The 18,898-nt window shown below is 32.6% G+C and overlaps 1 protein-coding gene across 3 annotated transcripts in view; it reads right to left on the bottom strand.

Annotated features, from left to right (window-relative positions):
- Positions 1-18,898, bottom strand: part of TMEM232 (transmembrane protein 232) — a 190,657-nt gene that overhangs the window by 150,083 nt on the left and 21,676 nt on the right. For all 3 annotated transcript variants that reach the window (XR_004234190.1, XM_031968625.1, XM_031968622.1), the window contains exons 4-6: positions 17,545-17,650; positions 12,307-12,464; positions 5,922-6,021 (exon numbers count right to left, since the gene is read on the bottom strand). Coding sequence is in view for 2 of the 3 variants with exons in the window: in XM_031968625.1 (XP_031824485.1) it covers positions 5,922-6,021; positions 12,307-12,464; positions 17,545-17,650 (364 nt within the window). In the remaining variant the exon portion in view is untranslated. The remainder of the gene's footprint in view (positions 1-5,921; positions 6,022-12,306; positions 12,465-17,544; positions 17,651-18,898) is intronic.

Below are 18,898 nucleotides of genomic sequence, written 5' to 3'. Positions count from 1 at the left end.
TTTTCCTTTTGTTATGATTTTTCTCTTCCAGCATGATTCATAAATGTATATTAAAATTAATATACATGTATAATCAGGAAAAATATAAAAACAAGCTGTTTTACATATAACTGGAAAATAATAAAAATATTTTTAAAAGACTATAGAATTATATGATTCCAAAAAGGCATATGACATGATCAAAATCATACTTAAAATGATTCTTGTTGCTTTGAAAGGATAAATTGGAAAGAGATTAGAGAAAGAGATGTCATCAAGATGGAATGACAAAATAAGAGAATTTCAGTTGTACAAAAAATTTCAGAGGGTATCTTGTTCAACTCTTCCTGAAAAATAATTCAATTCATATCTCCAAAAAATCATTTGGCTTTTGCTTGAAGGCCTTTCATGAGAGGATACCTCCAAATGCAAGCTAATTCTATTTTTGGATAACTCTCAATTGTCAAAAGTTTTTCCTTATATCAAGCTGAAATCTACCTCTCTTCAACTTTCACTTGTTGTTCCTTATTCTGCAAAGAAAATAATTTTAATTACTCTTCCAATTAAGCATATGCAATACCAAATGCTGTCAGATAAGAGCAAAACACAGTAAAACTACCATTTTTCTAGTTCCAAACACAATTTATGCCTCTTTCAATACAACTTAAAATCACAGCTTGGGTTGTCATTTCAATGTTGTCTCATATTGACGTTGCAATCTACTAAGCCCTCCACAATTTTTTAAAGACAAATTGCCCTCTAGCCATGCTTCCATGTTTTGTACTTGTGAAGCCGACTTTCTGAACCCAATTTAAACTCTACATTTCCTTATCACTTTAAGGATCAATATAAAATCCTCTCGCTTTTCAAAACCTTTCAAAATTTACATCCTCTTCCCACTTTTCCAGTTTTCTTATGGCTTACATTCCCAATCACCAAATTATATACTGTGTGATCCAGTGAATAGAATACTGTTCTCCTTATTGTTTCTTGAACAAGACATTCTAGCCTATCTCCAAGCATTTTTACTGGATGCCATCAATATCTGTAATGCTCTCTTTCTTCATTTTTGCTTGCTGACTTACCTAGCTTCCTTTAGGTACTGCTTAGAAATCCCATCTTCTATAAGGATCTTCTATAAGAAGCCTCTCCTAGCGCAACTTAATTCTAGTGCCTTCCCTTTGCTTATTATTTTAAACTTTTCATAGATATGTGAATATATATATATATATATATATATATATATATATACACATATATGTATACCTTGCTTGTACATAGTAGTTTGCATACTTTTTCCCGTTAGATTGTGAGCTCCCTGAAAACAGTGATTGCCTTTTGACTTTCTTTCATACCTATTACTTAGTACTAGTCCCTTAGCACATAGTAGGTATTAAATAAATGTTGACTGATTGACTGGCTTTATTCTATCATTTTAGTCTGTTGAAATGCCTTTGAATCCTGACTATTATCCAATATGTAAGCTATCTTTCTTAATTTGTGTTATCTGCACATTTGATAAGCATATCTCTCCAAATTTGTATCATTTGCCTATTTGAGAAGTATGTCACCTATGTCGTCATCTCAGTCATTGATCAAGGAAAGGTCTCTAGGATCACATAGAACATCCTTTCAAGATTTCATTGATTAATGAATATTGTTTTGTTTTAGTCATTCAGTTCTAAATCCAACTCCCTGAATTGTTTGTTAACCCATATTTCTCACTTTTGCCCACAAAGACTATCCATGAGAGATTTTGTCAAATTTTGTTTAAAAATTAACCCTGTACTTAAAAAAAATAATTCTTGAGAAAGCTGTATTTATTTGTAAATACTCACTAAATATTCCTCTCTTTCAATAATAATATAATAATAATAATTAGCTGCTGCCTTCTAAGAGAAATAAATTTGATTAAGACCTAAACCTGTGATTGTAGGAATAGAAAGGAAAAAGAAATCTAGGAAATGCTATAGAGATGGAAAATGAAAGGAAAAAGTAAGTACTGGATCATTATGTAATATATTTAGCTTTTAGAATTCGTCTAATCCAACACCCTCCTTTTACAGATGAGGAAAATAAAGCCCAAGGAAATTTAATAAATTGCTCAGCTTTATACAAGTAGAAAAACTGGTCTTTGAAACCAGGTTCCTATATCCTAGTTCACTGCATCACCGGCTAATACAAAAGAGTCAAAATTCCTAGCTTCATATATTTATATGAATATTGTCAGTAGTAGTGATGAGAAAGCTAGAGGAAGATTTGGAAAGCAATGGAAACATACATTTTAGACATATTGTTTCTTATTGCCTACAAGCATGCACATGTCTCTTCTATGCTTAAAAAAAACCCCAACTTGATTCTTCCATCTCTGCTATTTTCCTCTTTCTCTTCTGCCTTTGGTATAACTAAATTCTTCAAAAAGGTCATTTTACAGAAGGTACTTTCATTTTCCTCTCACATTCTTCTTAACCTCTTACAATCCATGATCCAGTGCAATCATTCTACCAAACTTCTCTCTCCAAAATTATTATGTCTTAGTTGACAAAACCATTGACTTTCTAAGACTTCATTCATCTTCATCTCTCTGCAGCTTTTGATACTATAGATCACTCTTTCCTCCATACTGTTTCCTCTCTAGGTTTTCAGAACACCACTTTCACTCTCTCCGGGTCTTTTCTTACTCATGGAACCACTCCTTCTCTGACTCTTTTCCTGGATCATCCTCTGGATAACATCTAATCCCAGAAGCCCTCAGGGTTCTGTCCTGGGTTCTATTCTTTTCTCCATTTATATTACTTCACTTGGTAATCTCGTTAGCTCCCATAGATTTAATTACCATTATTATGATGATGATTTTCAAATCTACCTTTCCTGCCCCATTTCCTTACCACTTCTATGCAGATGACAAGCTTATTGCATTCTAACTCATTGTCTATAACTTGAGACACTAACTATACTCAATGACAGTTCTCTCTACCTGCACTTAACTTCTATCTGCCACTTTACAATAACCTGATGTTGAATCTGCCTGTCTCACATCTCTGCACACTTCAATCCATGCTACTTTCAGCCACTAAAGTGATTTTCCTAAAATGCAGGTCTTAACATGTCACCTAACTTTTTTAATAAATTCCAGTGGTTGCTAATTCTTCCACGAATAAATACAAAATTTTATGTTTGGCATTAAAAGCCCTGCATGACATAGCCTCCTTCTATAAGTCTAGTCTTCTTATACCTTCCTACTCAACCTGTACCTTGTGTTCCAATTTTTTTCTCCTTCCCTTTCCTCTGCCCCTCCCTTAGACAGCAAGTAATCTAATATATGTTAAACATGTGCAGTTCTTCTATACATATTTCCATAATTATCATGCTGCACAAGAAAAATCAGATCAAAAAGGGGAAAATGAGAAAGAAAACAAGAAGCAAGCAAACAACATAAAAGGTGAAAATACTATGTTGTGAGCCACAATCAGTCACCACAGTTCTTTCTCTGGGTATAAATGGCTCTCTCCATCACAAGATCATTGGAACTGGTCTGAATCACCTCACTGTTGAAAAGAACCACGTCCATCAGAATCAATCATCATATAATTTTGTTGCTCTGTACAATATTCTCTTGTTTCTATTCACTTCACTCACCATCAGTTCATCTAAATCTTTCCAAGTCTCTCTGAAATCATCCTTCTGATGGTTTCTTATAGAAGAATATTATTCCATAACATTCCTATTCCATAACTTATTCAGCTGGGATCCAACTGATGGGCATCCATTTAGTTTCCAGTTCCTTGCCACTACAAAGAGACCTGCCACAAATATTTTTGCACATGTGGGTCCTTTTCCCTTTTTTATGATCTCTTTGGGATATAGATCCAAAAGAGACCCTGCTGGATCAAAGGGTATGCACAGTTTGATAACCCTTTGGGCATATTTCCATATTGCTCTCCAGAATGGTTGGATCAATTCACAACTCCATTAACAATGTTTTAGTGTCCCAGTTTTCCCACATCCCCTCCAACATTCGCCATCTTTTCCTATCATCTTAGCCAATTTGAGAGGTATGTAGTGGTACCTCAGAATTCAACATGTACTTTTTAATCCAGTAACATTGGCATCCAGGCTTTTCCAAGAACAAGGTATCTCAAGCCTGGACACTATCCCTCCTCTGCTCTGACTACTGACGCCTTGGCTTTGTATAGGAAGCCTTACTTCCAGTGCTTTCCCTCTTTTAATTATTTTTATTTTAATTATTTCTCTTCCCCCCATGTATTTGGCTTACTATATATATATTTACATGTTATCTTCTCCATTATATTGTAAGCTCTTTTAAGGCAAGAACTGTTTTTTACCTCTTTTTGCATTCCCAGAACTTAGAACAGTGACTTCCATGTAGCAAGTGCTTAATAAATATTTATGAATTAAGTAATTTAAAGATATAAAGGGAGCATGTTTTATAAAAAGGGTATAGGATCACAAGTTAGAAAGATATTTTTATTATTCTCTACTGATATAAACCTGACCTCTGTGATGGCATAGACAAAAATAGGAAAGGCAAAGAATAGATTACAGAGAAAATATTGAAAATTTTCATAGAAGAGTATTTTTCTTTGATTTCAAATAGCCAGCAATAGCCAAACCAAAAGATAAGAAGTATCTCAATATTTAGCATTGAGTTCATTTGAGGAACTGAATTGCCCAAAGAGAACCCTAAGAATATCATAATATTAAGGATAGGGGTTAGAACTGTGATTTCATTAATATAAGGTAATCTATGACATTCTCTACAGCTTAGAGCATTAGAGGATTTTCTAGAGCACTAAGAAGTTAAATGATTTTCTCAGAATCACAATGCCAAAGTTTGTATAAGGCCTTCCTAGCTCTTAGTGCATTTCTCTATCTATTCTTCTATATCATCTCTCTTTACAATAACCTTCATTCGAGTATCCATCTAGTAAAATTTTTCTAGATGATTACTATATCTAATTATATATAAAATATGCCTACATCATTATATGACAAAACAATATTGCTTACATACAAACACTATGTACATTTAGGAGACCTATTAGTCTTAATCTTCACTAATATTTAGTGAATATTTAGGACTCTTTGAAGGGATATGTGTATTTCAGATACTTGTTGGAAAATAAACTATAAATTATTTTTTAAAAATGTGACATCTTTTGTTAAGAGACAGGTCAATTATCCGAGAGCCTCCATAGCTGTCAATCATGACATCTGAAGGAGTTGCAAGGCAGCCTTTGCTGATACAAGTGTTGCAGGCTTGGAATGAGATAAATTAGAGGCAGAGGGAAGAGGAGAGAGGTCAGACAACACAACAGCTTCTCAGTCAGAGAGGTCAGAACAGCAACTGCCTCTCAGTCTCCTTGTATCATCCTCTCACAAGAGGAGATTCATTCTGGGTTGCATCTCCAGCAGTCACTATCAGGTAGCTCCCATCTATTCCAAAAATTTTTTATTTTCATATCTTATTTATTGCTAAATATATTCTCCTTTTTTTCCCCACTGAACAATGCAAGGCTTGTAATAATTTTTTTTTTTTAAAGAGAGGAAAAAGGCAGCTCAGCAAAGCTAGCCTATATGTCAACAAAGTGTGATATATATGCAATATTCTCCATAGTTCTCCCATTTCTGCAAAGAGAAAGAGATTATTATTTTTTGTTCCTTATCTAGGGTAAAACTTTGGGGGAATAATTATTATTATACAATATTCATTTTCATTCATTTCCATTTTCTTTTTTCAAAAAGTTCCATTTATACATAGATTTTAATTTAAGAACAGTTCAATAAAATGCCTTATGCTTGTTATGATAAACAATTTTCCCCATGTAAGAAATATAATTGAGGATTATCAAGATAATTTTGAATTTTCATTATGTAATATAAACCATTTTAGATGTAGTAAATTAAAGAAAATATTTTACCAAATAAATATGGTTGAAGTCTAAGTAAGTGTGTTTCAAAGCCTTCTAGATTACCATACAGGTGATAAACAAAGAGTCGTAAAAAGGTCAAAAATCCAATCTGTAAAAAACAAAGAAAAGAAAACATAGAGAGAGAGAGAGAGAGAAATAGAAAGAGAGAGAGAGAGAAAGTGAATCCACTGTTGCACTAAATCAGTTAAAATGTAAACATATTATTTTTTTCTTGAGGCAATTGGGGTTAAGTGACTTGCCCAGGGTCACACAGCTAGGAAGTATTGTCTCAGGTCAAATTTGAACTCAAGTCCTCTTGACTTCAGGGCTGATACTTTATCCACTGCGCCATCTAGCTGCCCTGTAAACATATTATTTAGAGAATTTTTAAAAAGGAAAATGTGGGTACCTTATGATTCTTTTGTTCCATGTGAGAGAACTTTTAATCAAAGATATTTTTAAGTTCCCACTAGACTTAAATGGACATAAAGTCTGAGATGTAAGTTCAATTAAATAGCAAGATCCTGTTGGAGTGTGTGTGTCTGTGTAAACATACACATATATGTATATATATATATTTTTTTAATTTTATGCACTATTAAAGTTCAATTACAGAAAATTTTATACAAAATACAGTCCTCCTTCATTTCCACATATTTCTTAAAAATGTCAGGAGTCATAGATATGATAGGATAAATAATATAAATTATTGCTGCAACTGACTAACATAAACAAATAATATTGTATTTTAAAAATGATCTCATAATTCTTCAACTGGAAATTTTTGATGAATTAGTTTTTATTCAAATATACATGCATGCACACATACACACATAGAAACAAAGTGAATTTACTGTTACACTAAATCAATTAAAAGGTAATTTATTTAAATTTTGATTTAATCCAATATATTTTATTTAATCCATTATATTCTCAACTATTTGAAGAAGATAACCCAAGAGAATATCAATAACTACACACTTACATTACCAGGAATAGGAAAATTTTGAGATTAATATACATGCTCATAAAGGGCATTTTTCAAGGATTTTTGGAAAGTAACTATTGCATATAAACCATATATGAAAGCTGCAGCAAACAAAAGAGCCTATTGAACTTACTGGTTGCTGTCTATTTTTCAAAAATATTTTATTTGACAGAGCAGAATGTAATCTTAAAGGCTCTTTTCCAACAAGATTTCTCCTATGTTATGTCAAAATTATACAATGTTCCTTCAAAAATGTGATAACTTTCTTGAAACCTTGTGACTATTAATATCAGGTGAGAAGTGAAGCTGAGATATATGCCAAAGATATTGTCTACTATCATGGAAAAGATCCAGGACAAAATTCTTTGAAGAGCATCCTTTCAGATGATTCTATTTACAGGTAACACTGGTTGAACTTAAAGTTTAAAAAGGCAGCTATGTGGCACAGTAGTTAGAAAACCAACCCCAGAGTCTAGAGGACCTGAGTTCAAATATAACTTTAGATACTTATCAGTTATACGGCCCTGGGCAAGTCACTTAAGCCCAATTGCCACCAAAGGGACAAAAACAAACAAAAAAACCCCTCTAGAGTTTAATCCTATCTACCAAAACAGGAAAAACAAAATGGGTGAAGAATACTTGTTTTTCCAGAATTTATCCATGAATTTGTGTGTATTTATGTGTATAGTTTCCATATAGGGTTTGTATGTGTATTTGTGTATATGTGTGTGTATGTAGAAACATATAGATATCTGTGTATATATATAATGTTTGTCTATGTATATCTGTATGTTAATAAATGAATGCTATATACATTCATGTTCATGTATACACACATCATATTTTTATGGTTTGCTTTTTTTTTTTTTTTTTTTGACTTGCTGAGTCATTTCAGTCAGGTCCAACTTTGTCTGATACCATTTAAGGCTTTCTTGGTAAAGATCTAGAGAGATTTGTCATTTCCTTTCCTAGTTTATTTCACAGATGAGGAAACTAAAGCTAACAGGGTTAAGTTAAGTAAATTGTCTAGGGATGGATTTTGACAAAGCTTGAGCACTCTCAACATAGTTTCTGAGAACCCACAAGAAGATGATGTCTATAAAAAAAAGACTTTCATTTAAGATATCAAATAAAATAGAATAAGTGTAAAATATATTTGTATTCAAAATATCACCTGTTAGAATCAGGGAGACAATAGTTGAAAGAAGGATTCAGTAGATTTAAAGTAAAAAATGAATCAAGTATGAAATAGCAAGCAAAAAAGCTAATGAAATACAAAGATAAATTGAAATAAAAAAGATACAAAAGAAACAATAGTCTTGTAGTCTTTCTTTTTTAATCATATCTTCAGTATTTTGTTAAATTCTGTGAGCCAAATTGTAGGAAGAACATTTACAACCTGGAGAATACTCAGTGGAGAGTATTCAGGATAATGAGAGGCCTGTATATCCTGTAACATGAAGATTAGTTGAAGAAACTATTTGACCAAGAGAAGTAAAGTGTGAGAGGGGACATGCAGGTCAGCAGGAAAGGTGTCAATAAGGTGGGAGGACCTTGGGAAACCAGCTATGCGGGAGTGGAAGTGAACATCATCTTCCAGAGGTCTCGCTTCACAGGAGGTCTTTTTATTAGAATTGAGAAAGGACTCTGATAATTTATTTTAGTACACCAAATCTTACAGGTACAATAGAGAAGGACATCCTCACAGTTACAGAGCAGAAAAAAGTTCTTGTGGTCAGGTCCCTAGAAGGATCTCTGAAAACAATATATAAACAAAACCCCTGAAGTTTGGGACAATGTACCCTTCACCCTGGAAACAGAGCCCTACTTTAACAAGAAGTTAAAGGCCAGATAACAGACTAGGGAAATAAGCAAACAACATAAAAAAGATTCTGACCATAGAAAGCTACTATAGTAACAAGGAAGACTAAAATACAATCGCAAAAGGATAAAGAAGTTAAAATCTCAAAAATTGCAAAAAAGAATTGAGAGTGTTTACAAAAGGAAATAGAAAAAAAGCGAGGGGAAGAATGCCTTTAAAAAGCAAAATTGGCCAAATGGGAAAGAAGGTAAAAAAGTTCAGGAAAGAAAATAATTCCTGAACAATTAGAATTGAACAAATGGAAGCCAATGACTTTATGAGAAATCAAGAAACAAAAACAAAATCAAAAGAATGAAAAAGATAGAAAATAATGTGAAGTATTTCATTGTAAAAATGATTGACCTGAAAAATAGATCCAAGAAAGATCATTTAAAATTTATTGGTCTACCTGAAAGTCATGATAAAAACAAAGAGAGAGTCTAGACATCATCTTTCAAGAAATTATTAAAGAAAACTATCCTAATATTCTAGATCCAAGGGGGAATAGAAATTGAAAGAAGACAGTGATGATCTTCTGAAGGAGATCCCAACATGAAAACTCCTAGGCATATTAAAACCAAATTCCCAATTCAAAAAGAAAAACCTGGAAAGTAAATCATGAACTGAAGCAAAGTGAAATGTACTGCGTACAAAGTAATAGCAATATTGTGGGATGATCAGCTGTAAATGGCTTTGCTATTCTTAGCAATACAATGATCCAAGATGACTCTTATGATAATCTTATGACTTATGATGAAAAATGCTACTCATACCTAGAGAAAGAACTGATGGATCTGTACAGATTGAAAAGAACTGATGTGTCTGAATATAGACTAAGGCACTTTTTTAAAATTTTATTTTTCTTGAGCATTTTATTGGGGGGGGGTAATCTTTTGCAACATGACTTTTATGGAAATTTTTTGTTTAATTTCATATGTGTTTTCTCTAAGGGTGGAGAGAGGGAAAAGAAGAAAGAAAATCTGGAATTCAAAGTTTTAAAAATGTAAATGTAAAAAACTTTTTTACATGTAACTAGGGAAAATAAAAATATTAAAGAGAGCACAAAAAAGTGGAAAATTCGTCTTGACAGAAGATAAAGGATGTCAAGGGAAACAATGGGGTGAAAAGTAGGAAGGAAGGGATACTAAATACCAAATTACAAATTATATTACAAACCAATAACTCTAATCCTTAACTTTAACCTTCATCCTAATCTTAAATTTAAACTTAGTTTTTTTAAATTGCTCATAAATTATTTTTTTCAAAATAATATGCTTTTCATCCTCAAGTTCCTCAACTTTGGGGCTCTAGAAAGCAGGACACAACATTTGGTGCCCAAATATGGGGTTCTAGGTAAGGTCCTATACAAGTCAGCTCGGATCGGATGAGTTCAATGGAAAAGTCCCCATGACCCAGAAGGGTAAGTATAAAAATAGGCAAGCAGGAAGAATCGGTAAGGGCTAGTCTAGTCACTTTCATTTTTCAACCAAAATGAGGCAAATACTAAGAAATGAGCCTCCCTACCGAGGGAAGTAAGAAGCAGGTTTAGTTAGATTAGGAGCAAGGTTTGTTGGCAGTTCAGAAGCAGATCACCGAGTTCTTAGATGGTCTGGAGTGTACGTCTTTGTAAGAAGGAGGATTTGGAGCTTGAGACTTGGAAGTTAGTGGGAGGACAAGTAACTCAATACGATGGAGTAACATTGGTTTTAATGAATCCTACAAGTTTTAAAACAGGGAAAGATTTTAACTTGGGTGATAAGACCAGGAAGTGTGAGGAGAAAAACATTCATGGGGGGGGGGGAGGGGGAGGCGGGGAAGAGGAGGAGGAGCAGGAAGGTTATACCTCTTAATCCTCAAGGACAGACAATAGAGAGGAGAAACAGACATCAAGTCGCTCCTCCCAAAGAAAGGGCAAGATGTAGAGGGCCGCAGTCAGAGGGGAAACTCTGGGTGAGGTATAAGAGCCTTCAGTCCAAAGGGAACCCGCTAACAATATCTGGTTTGGCTCCCCATCTCCCCTAAGGGTTCTAGGCCTTCCTGAGAAGTCAAGGGGCAGTATCAGCCTGTGTTGTGACTGAAGCAGAGTGATACCAGGTGGCAAACCACATAGCAAGTTGTTTATGTGGTCCCACATGCTCAGTGTTGTTTTTGTTACATTAGAAAAGAGGGAAAGCCCTTGAAATAAATGGACTCCATTTTTTCACCATCTTCAGGAGTCCCACCTCATCACTTCTCTACTAGGAAGGTATATTTTAATTACCCCAGCATGGGGGCTCTAGAAAGCAGGACATAACAATGTATAGCAATAAATGATAAAAAGGATGGTTTCAAAGAACCTTGAAAAAATTCATACGAACTCATTTAATCAAGTGAACTGAAACCAGAGAACAATCTATCCAATTACAAGATGATAAAGAACAACAACTTGAAAGACTTAAGAATCTTGATAAATGTTATGATCAATTATGATTCCAGAGAACTAATGATGAAATATATTAAGTCCCTCCAAATAGACCAATGATGGAGTTATAATATAGATTAAGATACATTTTTGACATGGTCAATGAGAGGATTTTTTTGACTTGACTGAATATCTTCAATGCAGGGAAAGGAAGTGTTTGGGAGGGAAAAAAATAGATTTTTGCTAATTAAAAGAAAATTTTAAACAAAATTTTAAAATTCATCTATTGTGAGAATGAGTGACTAATACCATAAGATTATTAAAGTAACACATGAAGCTATAAAGTTCCCCCCCGCAAAAAAAAAAAAAAAAAAAAAAAAAAAAGATTGATACTAATGGAATTAATTGCATAAAAATAGATATCAACTTAAGGTTATGTATGAGAAGATTTAAATGTCAAAGTAACAAAAGCTTAATTGTAGAAAAACTAAGGTTATCCAAATATTCATTTTTTAAATCATGAAACAAAATTACTATACATTATAGAAATGAGGACTAGTGGACTTGTGATTTGTGATTTCATCAGCTTTTCTATTAGTTGATGGGAAGCCCTGTCAATAAAGGTCACTACTTTCTTTGCAGTCAGGTTTTCCAGAGGTCAAATAACTCTCTGGGTCACACATCCAATATGTGACAGAGATAGGATTTCCTTGTTCAGAGGTCACCTCTCAAGTCAAAATTCTGCCTTTTTGAGGAGGATATAGATAGAGACTGAATTTGTGATTACTTTGGTTAAAAAAAAAAAAAAAGTCCCTTAGGTGAGGAAACATATTCTTTCAAAATAGATTAGTTCTTTCTCTGCAAATTGTAATCTTAAAGAGGTGCCTAGAACACTGAGAAGCTAAATAAATTAAATAAATTGTTTTTTTGGGCAATTTTTGGCTTCAAAGCTGGCCACTATACCATGCTACCTTTCATGCCTCTGGGTATGTTATATCAAACAATAAAGTGTGTATTGAAAAAAGATTAGAAAACTAAACAAAAGGAAAATTCATCATAAAACATAACAACCTATTTAGGTCCTAAAATAGTGGTAAGAGAACATATGTAGCAAATTAAGGAAAAAATGTCAATTTTAAAGTACCTTTATCAATTTTATTTCGCTTGAATATAAATATGATTTCTGGGATGCATCACAACAGATTCTATACAAAACCGATTCAGCAATGAAAAATAATGTTGACAGATGACTGCAGTGCAAGGAGGCATGATCCAAAGAAGCACAAAGCATATTTAAAGCTTCTGAAATATTAAAAACATAAGAATAAGTACACATAAAATCTTGGCATTGTTTTAAAATTTATTAATTTGTACTTTAATTTGGTCTTCAAGTTAAGTCAATGAATAGTCAAAGATTATTATCATACAGTGATGTATCTTATAGAACTTTAGTTATCCCTGGATTATTTGGAACAATTGGAAGAAATAAAATATTTGAAAATGGCAGAGTAAATGTAGTATACTAGTCAAGCTTTCCTAATACTCCTTTATAAAGAGTTTAAAAATAATGTATCTGATTGGATTTTAAGGCAGCATAGATAAAAGTTTGAAAAAATATTTGTCTAGTTCAGGAGAACTTAGGAGGTTAAAAGGAGAAGTGGCTGGCTAGGAACAAAGTTTAGTGGCAGTTGTGAGTCTTGGGGGCTGTGCTGGAGATAACAGCAGTATAAATATTGGTAGCTCTGATTACCCAGAGACAAAAAAGGAGCTGAAGACCTATTTAGAAAAAAGATTACAATGGACCTCTGTGCTAATACTGGGAGCAGGGCTAGCCATTGTTTGATAACTCCATAACATATTACCAATTCTAGGGCAGAGAAAATCACAGTCAAAAAGAAGTAATAGCTTTATATCCAAGTGGCATTTCTAGGGAAAAGAAAAGTCGTGGTCTGAGAACCCAGGTCAAGTCAAAAGCAAAGACCAAAAGACTAGTGATCACTACCTTCCTCAGTTGACACTACCTTGGAAGTGCCAAAAATTTAAAGATTTTCAAAATTAATTGTGAAATAACAGGGGAAAAAAGTTTGAAAGTTGAGAAAGTGACAAACCCTATCCACCCCCCAGGTGAGCAAAAGCCAGCTATAAAATAAAGTTCAAAGTCAAGAAATGAGTTGGGAAAATGAGTAAACAAAGTGATACCCTAATCATAAAAAGGTACTGTGAACTTTAGAGAAACTCAAATCACAAACTTAGAAGAATACAATCATATAAAAACATCTACAGACAAAACTGCAGATTGAATATAAGCCCTAAAAGAATTCATATGAAAGCTAAATGTAGAGATTTTTAACCTTTAAAAAAATCAGGGGTAAAGGGAAAATTGGGGAAAACAATGAGAGCAAATAAGAAAATTATGAAAAGAGACTAAAAGCTTGGTAAAGGGGGGTACAAAAATACTACAGGCAATAACACCTTAAAAAACAGAATTAGCTAAATGATAAGAGGTACAAAACCTGAATGAAGAAAATAATTACTTAAAAATTAGAAATAAGGAAGTAGAAGTTAATGATTCCATGACACATCAAGAAACAAACAACAATAGCAACATAAAAGTCAAAAGTATTAAAGAATGAAAGAAATGGTGAAATATCTCATTAGAAAAACAAATGACTGGGAAAATAGAGCAAATAGAAAATATGAAAATAGATTTTAAAACTAAAAGGAGTAAAAAATGGGAAAAACAATCTTCACATAAAAGAGACATATAAAGAAGAGTAAATAAGGAGGAGTGATAAACATTTGAACAAAGAGATGGGAAGATTAGAGTGAAGAAAGTACAATGGAAGGAAATAGCAATCATAATTGTGAATATAAATGGGATGAATTCACCCATAAAATGGAAGAGATTAGCATAATAGATTAGCAACCAGAAGCCAAAAATAAGTTGTTTACAAGAAACACACTTGAAATAAAAAGATACACAGAGTAAAATTAAGAGAAACTATCATGTTTTAGCTGAAAAATAAAATGACAGGAGTAGCAATCATGACCTCAGACAAAGTAAGGGCAAAATTAGACTCAATTAAAAGAGACTGGTTTTTGATGGTTTTGATACCTAAACCAGGGAGAACAAAAACAGAGAAAAAACTAGAGACCAAATTCCAATATCAACATTAATAAAATTTAAATAAAACACAAGAACAGTACAACAATATATCCCAGAGATGATATAAGTAGATAGAATTTATACCAGGAATACATTGGCTAGTTCAAAAATCGAAAAACTATAAGCACAATTAATCATAGCAATAACAAAACCCACATAATCATATAATCACATTAATAAATGCAGACACTTTTTTTTTTTTTTGAGAAAATACAATATTCTGTCCTAGAAAACCCAGGATTAAATGAAGCTGTCCTTAAACTGACAAGCATTATCTTACTAGAACCAAGAGCAAGCTTTATTTGAAATGAGAATAAACTACAAGTCTTCTCATTAGAAGTGAAGCAAACACATCCATTATCATGATTATTATTTAATATTATACTAGAAATGCTAATTACAACAATGACAAGAAAAAGAAATTGAGGAAATAAATATACATAGTGAGAAAATAAAACTATCATTCTTTATAGGTAATATAATGGTTTTCTTAGAGAACCCAAGAGAATCAACTCAAAATTTACTTTAAAAATTAACGACTTTAGCATAGTTGAAGTATATAAAAATAAATCTACATAAATAATCCAAGCTTTTTTGGCAGGAATTCACTATTCAATAAGAACAGCTAGGAAAACTAGAAAGCTTTCTGGAAGAATCTAGGCAAATACTATCATTTTGCATCACATAAGTTCTAAATGTGTATTTGATTTAGACACATAAAGTGTCTAATTAGGGAACTATGAAAAGTGTTACCTACCTTCCACATTTATAGATAAAGAGTTCATGATGAAAGAAAAAAGATAAAAAGAGCACAAGAGACAAAGTGGTTAATTTTGATTACAAACAAAAACCAATGTTGCCAAAATTAGAAAGAAATCAGAACAATGAGGAAATTTTTTCTCTGATAAGCATCTTCTTCAAATAGAGAACTGAGCCAAAGTTTAAAAAAAAAAAGAGAGACATCCTCCAATTTCAAGGAGTTACTTCCTTAAGATTCTGGATCTCCTTTTCTAGTTGGATGCCTTCTTTTTCATAATCTTATTTTTCTTGAATTGTTCCTATTTTTAAACTTTTTCTCAGTCTCATTTTACTTTTAAAGACTTTTTTGAATTCTTCTATGAATTATTTTTAAACAGGTGACCATTTGACATTACTCTTTTGGATAAGAGAGAGAATTTTTTGCTTCAGTTCTTCTCTGAAAACAAACTCTGTTCCTTTTTGTTCCCATAGTAACTTTCTTTGGTTGGGTTCTTTCTCTTTTGCCTACTTTTTTTTTTTTAAATTATAGAAATTTTTAGTATAATCACCTCTATCCCTGAGGAATGAAAGATGGTGCCTCTGCCCTGAAATCCTCCTTCAGTTCTTCCCTCTGGCCTGGAACTGAAATCCATTATTCAACCCTTCTATAAATGCTCACCAGCAGCATCTCTACCCCACTGCCCCTATACTCACTGGAACCCTGCTGGTTTCTTCTTACCCAGGGCAGTCTCAACAGCAAATCTGGGCTGATGTCTTTATCAGTAGAGGTTCCTTCAATCTTCTCCAACTCAGAAGTCCAATTCATCATACTGTTCAGGAGGTGAAAATTCTGTGGTTGGGGCTATGTCTGCCTCCTGACTTAACTAGCCTTAGTGCTCACCGCTTACTGTTTTAGTGGAAGTAACCTACACTTTATTAGGGCCAAACCTCTAGCTTCATAGCTTTTTTTGAATCTTCTTCAATTGTCCCAATGGACCACTATTCTGTACCAACTCTTGTATATTTTTACTCTTCGATTTTGCCCTGAGGCACATTTTGTCTTGGGCGGGGGGGCGAGCATGTGAGAATCTGGAGAGCTTGAAATTGTTTTAACCTACTCTGATATTTTACCAGAATCCTCTCCTGAAAATAAAAAAAAATATTTTTCAATCTGAAGAGTTCATTAGTTCTCTTTCTGGAGGTGAAAAGCATTTTTCCCCATGAGTTCTTTGGAATTGTCATAGATTATTATATTGATCATGGTAGTTAATTTTTTCCTATTTGATCATCATTATTATACTGCTACTATTGCATACAAGGATCCCCTGCCTCCATTCACTTCATTTTGCAATAGTTCATATAAGTAGTCCCTAATGTTTCCCTAAATTCATCACCTTTGACCTTTCCTACATGATGGAATTCCATCATAATCATATACCTTGCAAAGTCATTACCAAATTGATGAGCATTCCCTTCTTTCCTTCCTTCCTTTCTTTCCTCTCTTTATTTGTCTTTCTTTTTTTGCTAATACAAAGATAGCTGCTAGAAATATTTTTGTACATATAGATCTTTTCTTATTAGAACTCTTTGGAACACAGACATAACAGTGGCATTACAGAGTTAAATGAGATAGGTTTGTAGCCCATTTCAGCATAGTTCCAAATTGCTCCTTAGAATGGCTGGCCCAGTTCAGAACTCCACTAGCAGTTCATCAGTGTCCCTATTTTTCCATGTTCCCTTCAGCATTTATCATTTTTCTTTTCTGTCATGTTAGTTAATCTGATATGTGTAAGTTGGTACATCACAGTTGTTTTAATATATATCTCTAATTTCTATTGATTTATAGCATTTTATGTGACTATTGATAAATTTGCTCTTTTCTATTGAAAACTGACTTTGTTTATCATTTGACTATCAATCTACTTATTTTATGAAATGCTCTTACTTTAAGTTTGGTTCAGTTTTTTATGTTTTCGGGAAATAAGACCATTATCAGAGAAATTTGTTATAATTTTTCCCAGTTTACTGCTTTCCTTCTAAATTTGGCTGCATTTTTATTTTGCATGAAAAAATTCCAATTTAATGCAATTAAAATAAATTACTTTGCCTCCTGTGTTCCTCTCTAATTCTTGTTGGTCATAAATTCTTTGATTACCCATAGATCTGACCCTCTAATTTACTTAAGATGTCACCTTTTGTCTAACTCAAGTACTCAGTTAGATTTTATCATGCTATGTGGTATGGGTTGTTAGTCTATGCCTAACTTATGCTAGAAAGCTTTGCATTTTTCTAGCCATTTCTGTTGAATAGCAAATTCATTTCCCCTAAACTTTGAGCTTTATACTTATCAAATATTATTTTACTGTGTTCATTTACTTCTGCACATTGGATATTTAATCTATTCTACAACCATTCTATTTTTGTTTTGACTTAAAAACACTTAAAATGGTTACATAATTAGAGCTTACAGTACAGTACCTTCCTGGATTTCTCCTTTGCACTGAGCTAAATAAATTGCCTCAATCCATGCAGCAGGAATATCTACATGCTTACCCACACCCAGGCTGCTGAGTCCTAATCTTCTCTGTTATGGGGAAAAGGGTAAAATATGAAATACGAAAAGTTTATTTGAGGTGAAAGTCAGTCCATCATAAAATGTTACAGTAGTTAGTTATATTTACAAAAACTTTCAGAGATTTTCATCCCAAAATGACAAAAAAAAGATGTGTTAGTGTTTATTATCTATAAAAATCATATATATATATATATATATATATATATATATATATATATAAAAGTTTACTTCTTTGAAGAAAATCTTTGATAATATAAAGATTAAAGATGCAGATCATGTGCTATATATTTACCTTTATAATCTTTATGAATTTTCAATCAATTTTATTAGTGTTAAAATCTAAATAATTATTCTTCGTATTTTAAAAACATCATTGTGATTGTTGTTGAAAATGATTAATCAAAGTTGATTATAAATCAGTTAAATAAGTGTAACCAAAGTATGCTTTGAAGTCATTAAGCTTCATTTTGAAATTTCATTAGGGTAAATTATGTATTTGCTTTCATTTATTTATATTAAATGTTGGAAAAGTACTTATCTTTTTCATAATGCAATATTTTGGATGAACACTTTGAATGAGAATTAATTACCAAAATAAGATGTGACCTAAAAGTTCTCTCTTAAAGATAAATAGAAAAACAACTTTGATAATTCTGTTTCTGCTAATCTTACTATTATTTTCTTCTTGATTTTCAGCACAAGTGGAAATTTTATATTTGGTACTCTAACATCAGCTTGGCGAAAACTAAGCAATTATGTGACCATGGGCGAATAATTTCCCCTTCTGTGTATTGTAGGGTTTAGATGATCTCTGAGATCTCTTCCAGAACTAATATTCTATGATAGGAATTGTTTTGTTTTGTTTTGTTTTCATTTTTTTTTAAGCTTGTGTTCATTTTAAGAATAACTTTAGGATAATCCAGGGACAAAAACTGCATCTATTTTATAACAGAAACTAAGGAAATAAGAATAAAAAAAAATCTTTTCATTATGCAGTGAGCTGGAAAATAAATATATTGTTTTCATTATTATTATGCAATAAATGTCAAAGGGACAAAACCAAATTGGAGGGATAAAACTTGCTTAAAGTGGTTGCAGGACCCATCAATATCCTACCCATTACTTAAGTTGCTCTGTGTTCGTCATTTTCAACCAATTCAATCAGAGCAAGTTTAAGGACCTTCCCACTGGGGTATACAGCCTTTATAATCAGAAGACTCTATATATTAGAAATGAAAATATATAAATGAAGCAAAA

Source organism: Sarcophilus harrisii, chromosome 1, assembly GCF_902635505.1.
Source record: "Sarcophilus harrisii chromosome 1, mSarHar1.11, whole genome shotgun sequence".
Classification (NCBI taxonomy): Eukaryota; Metazoa; Chordata; class Mammalia; order Dasyuromorphia; family Dasyuridae; genus Sarcophilus; species Sarcophilus harrisii.
This window is presented reverse-complemented; position numbering and strand designations above follow the sequence as displayed.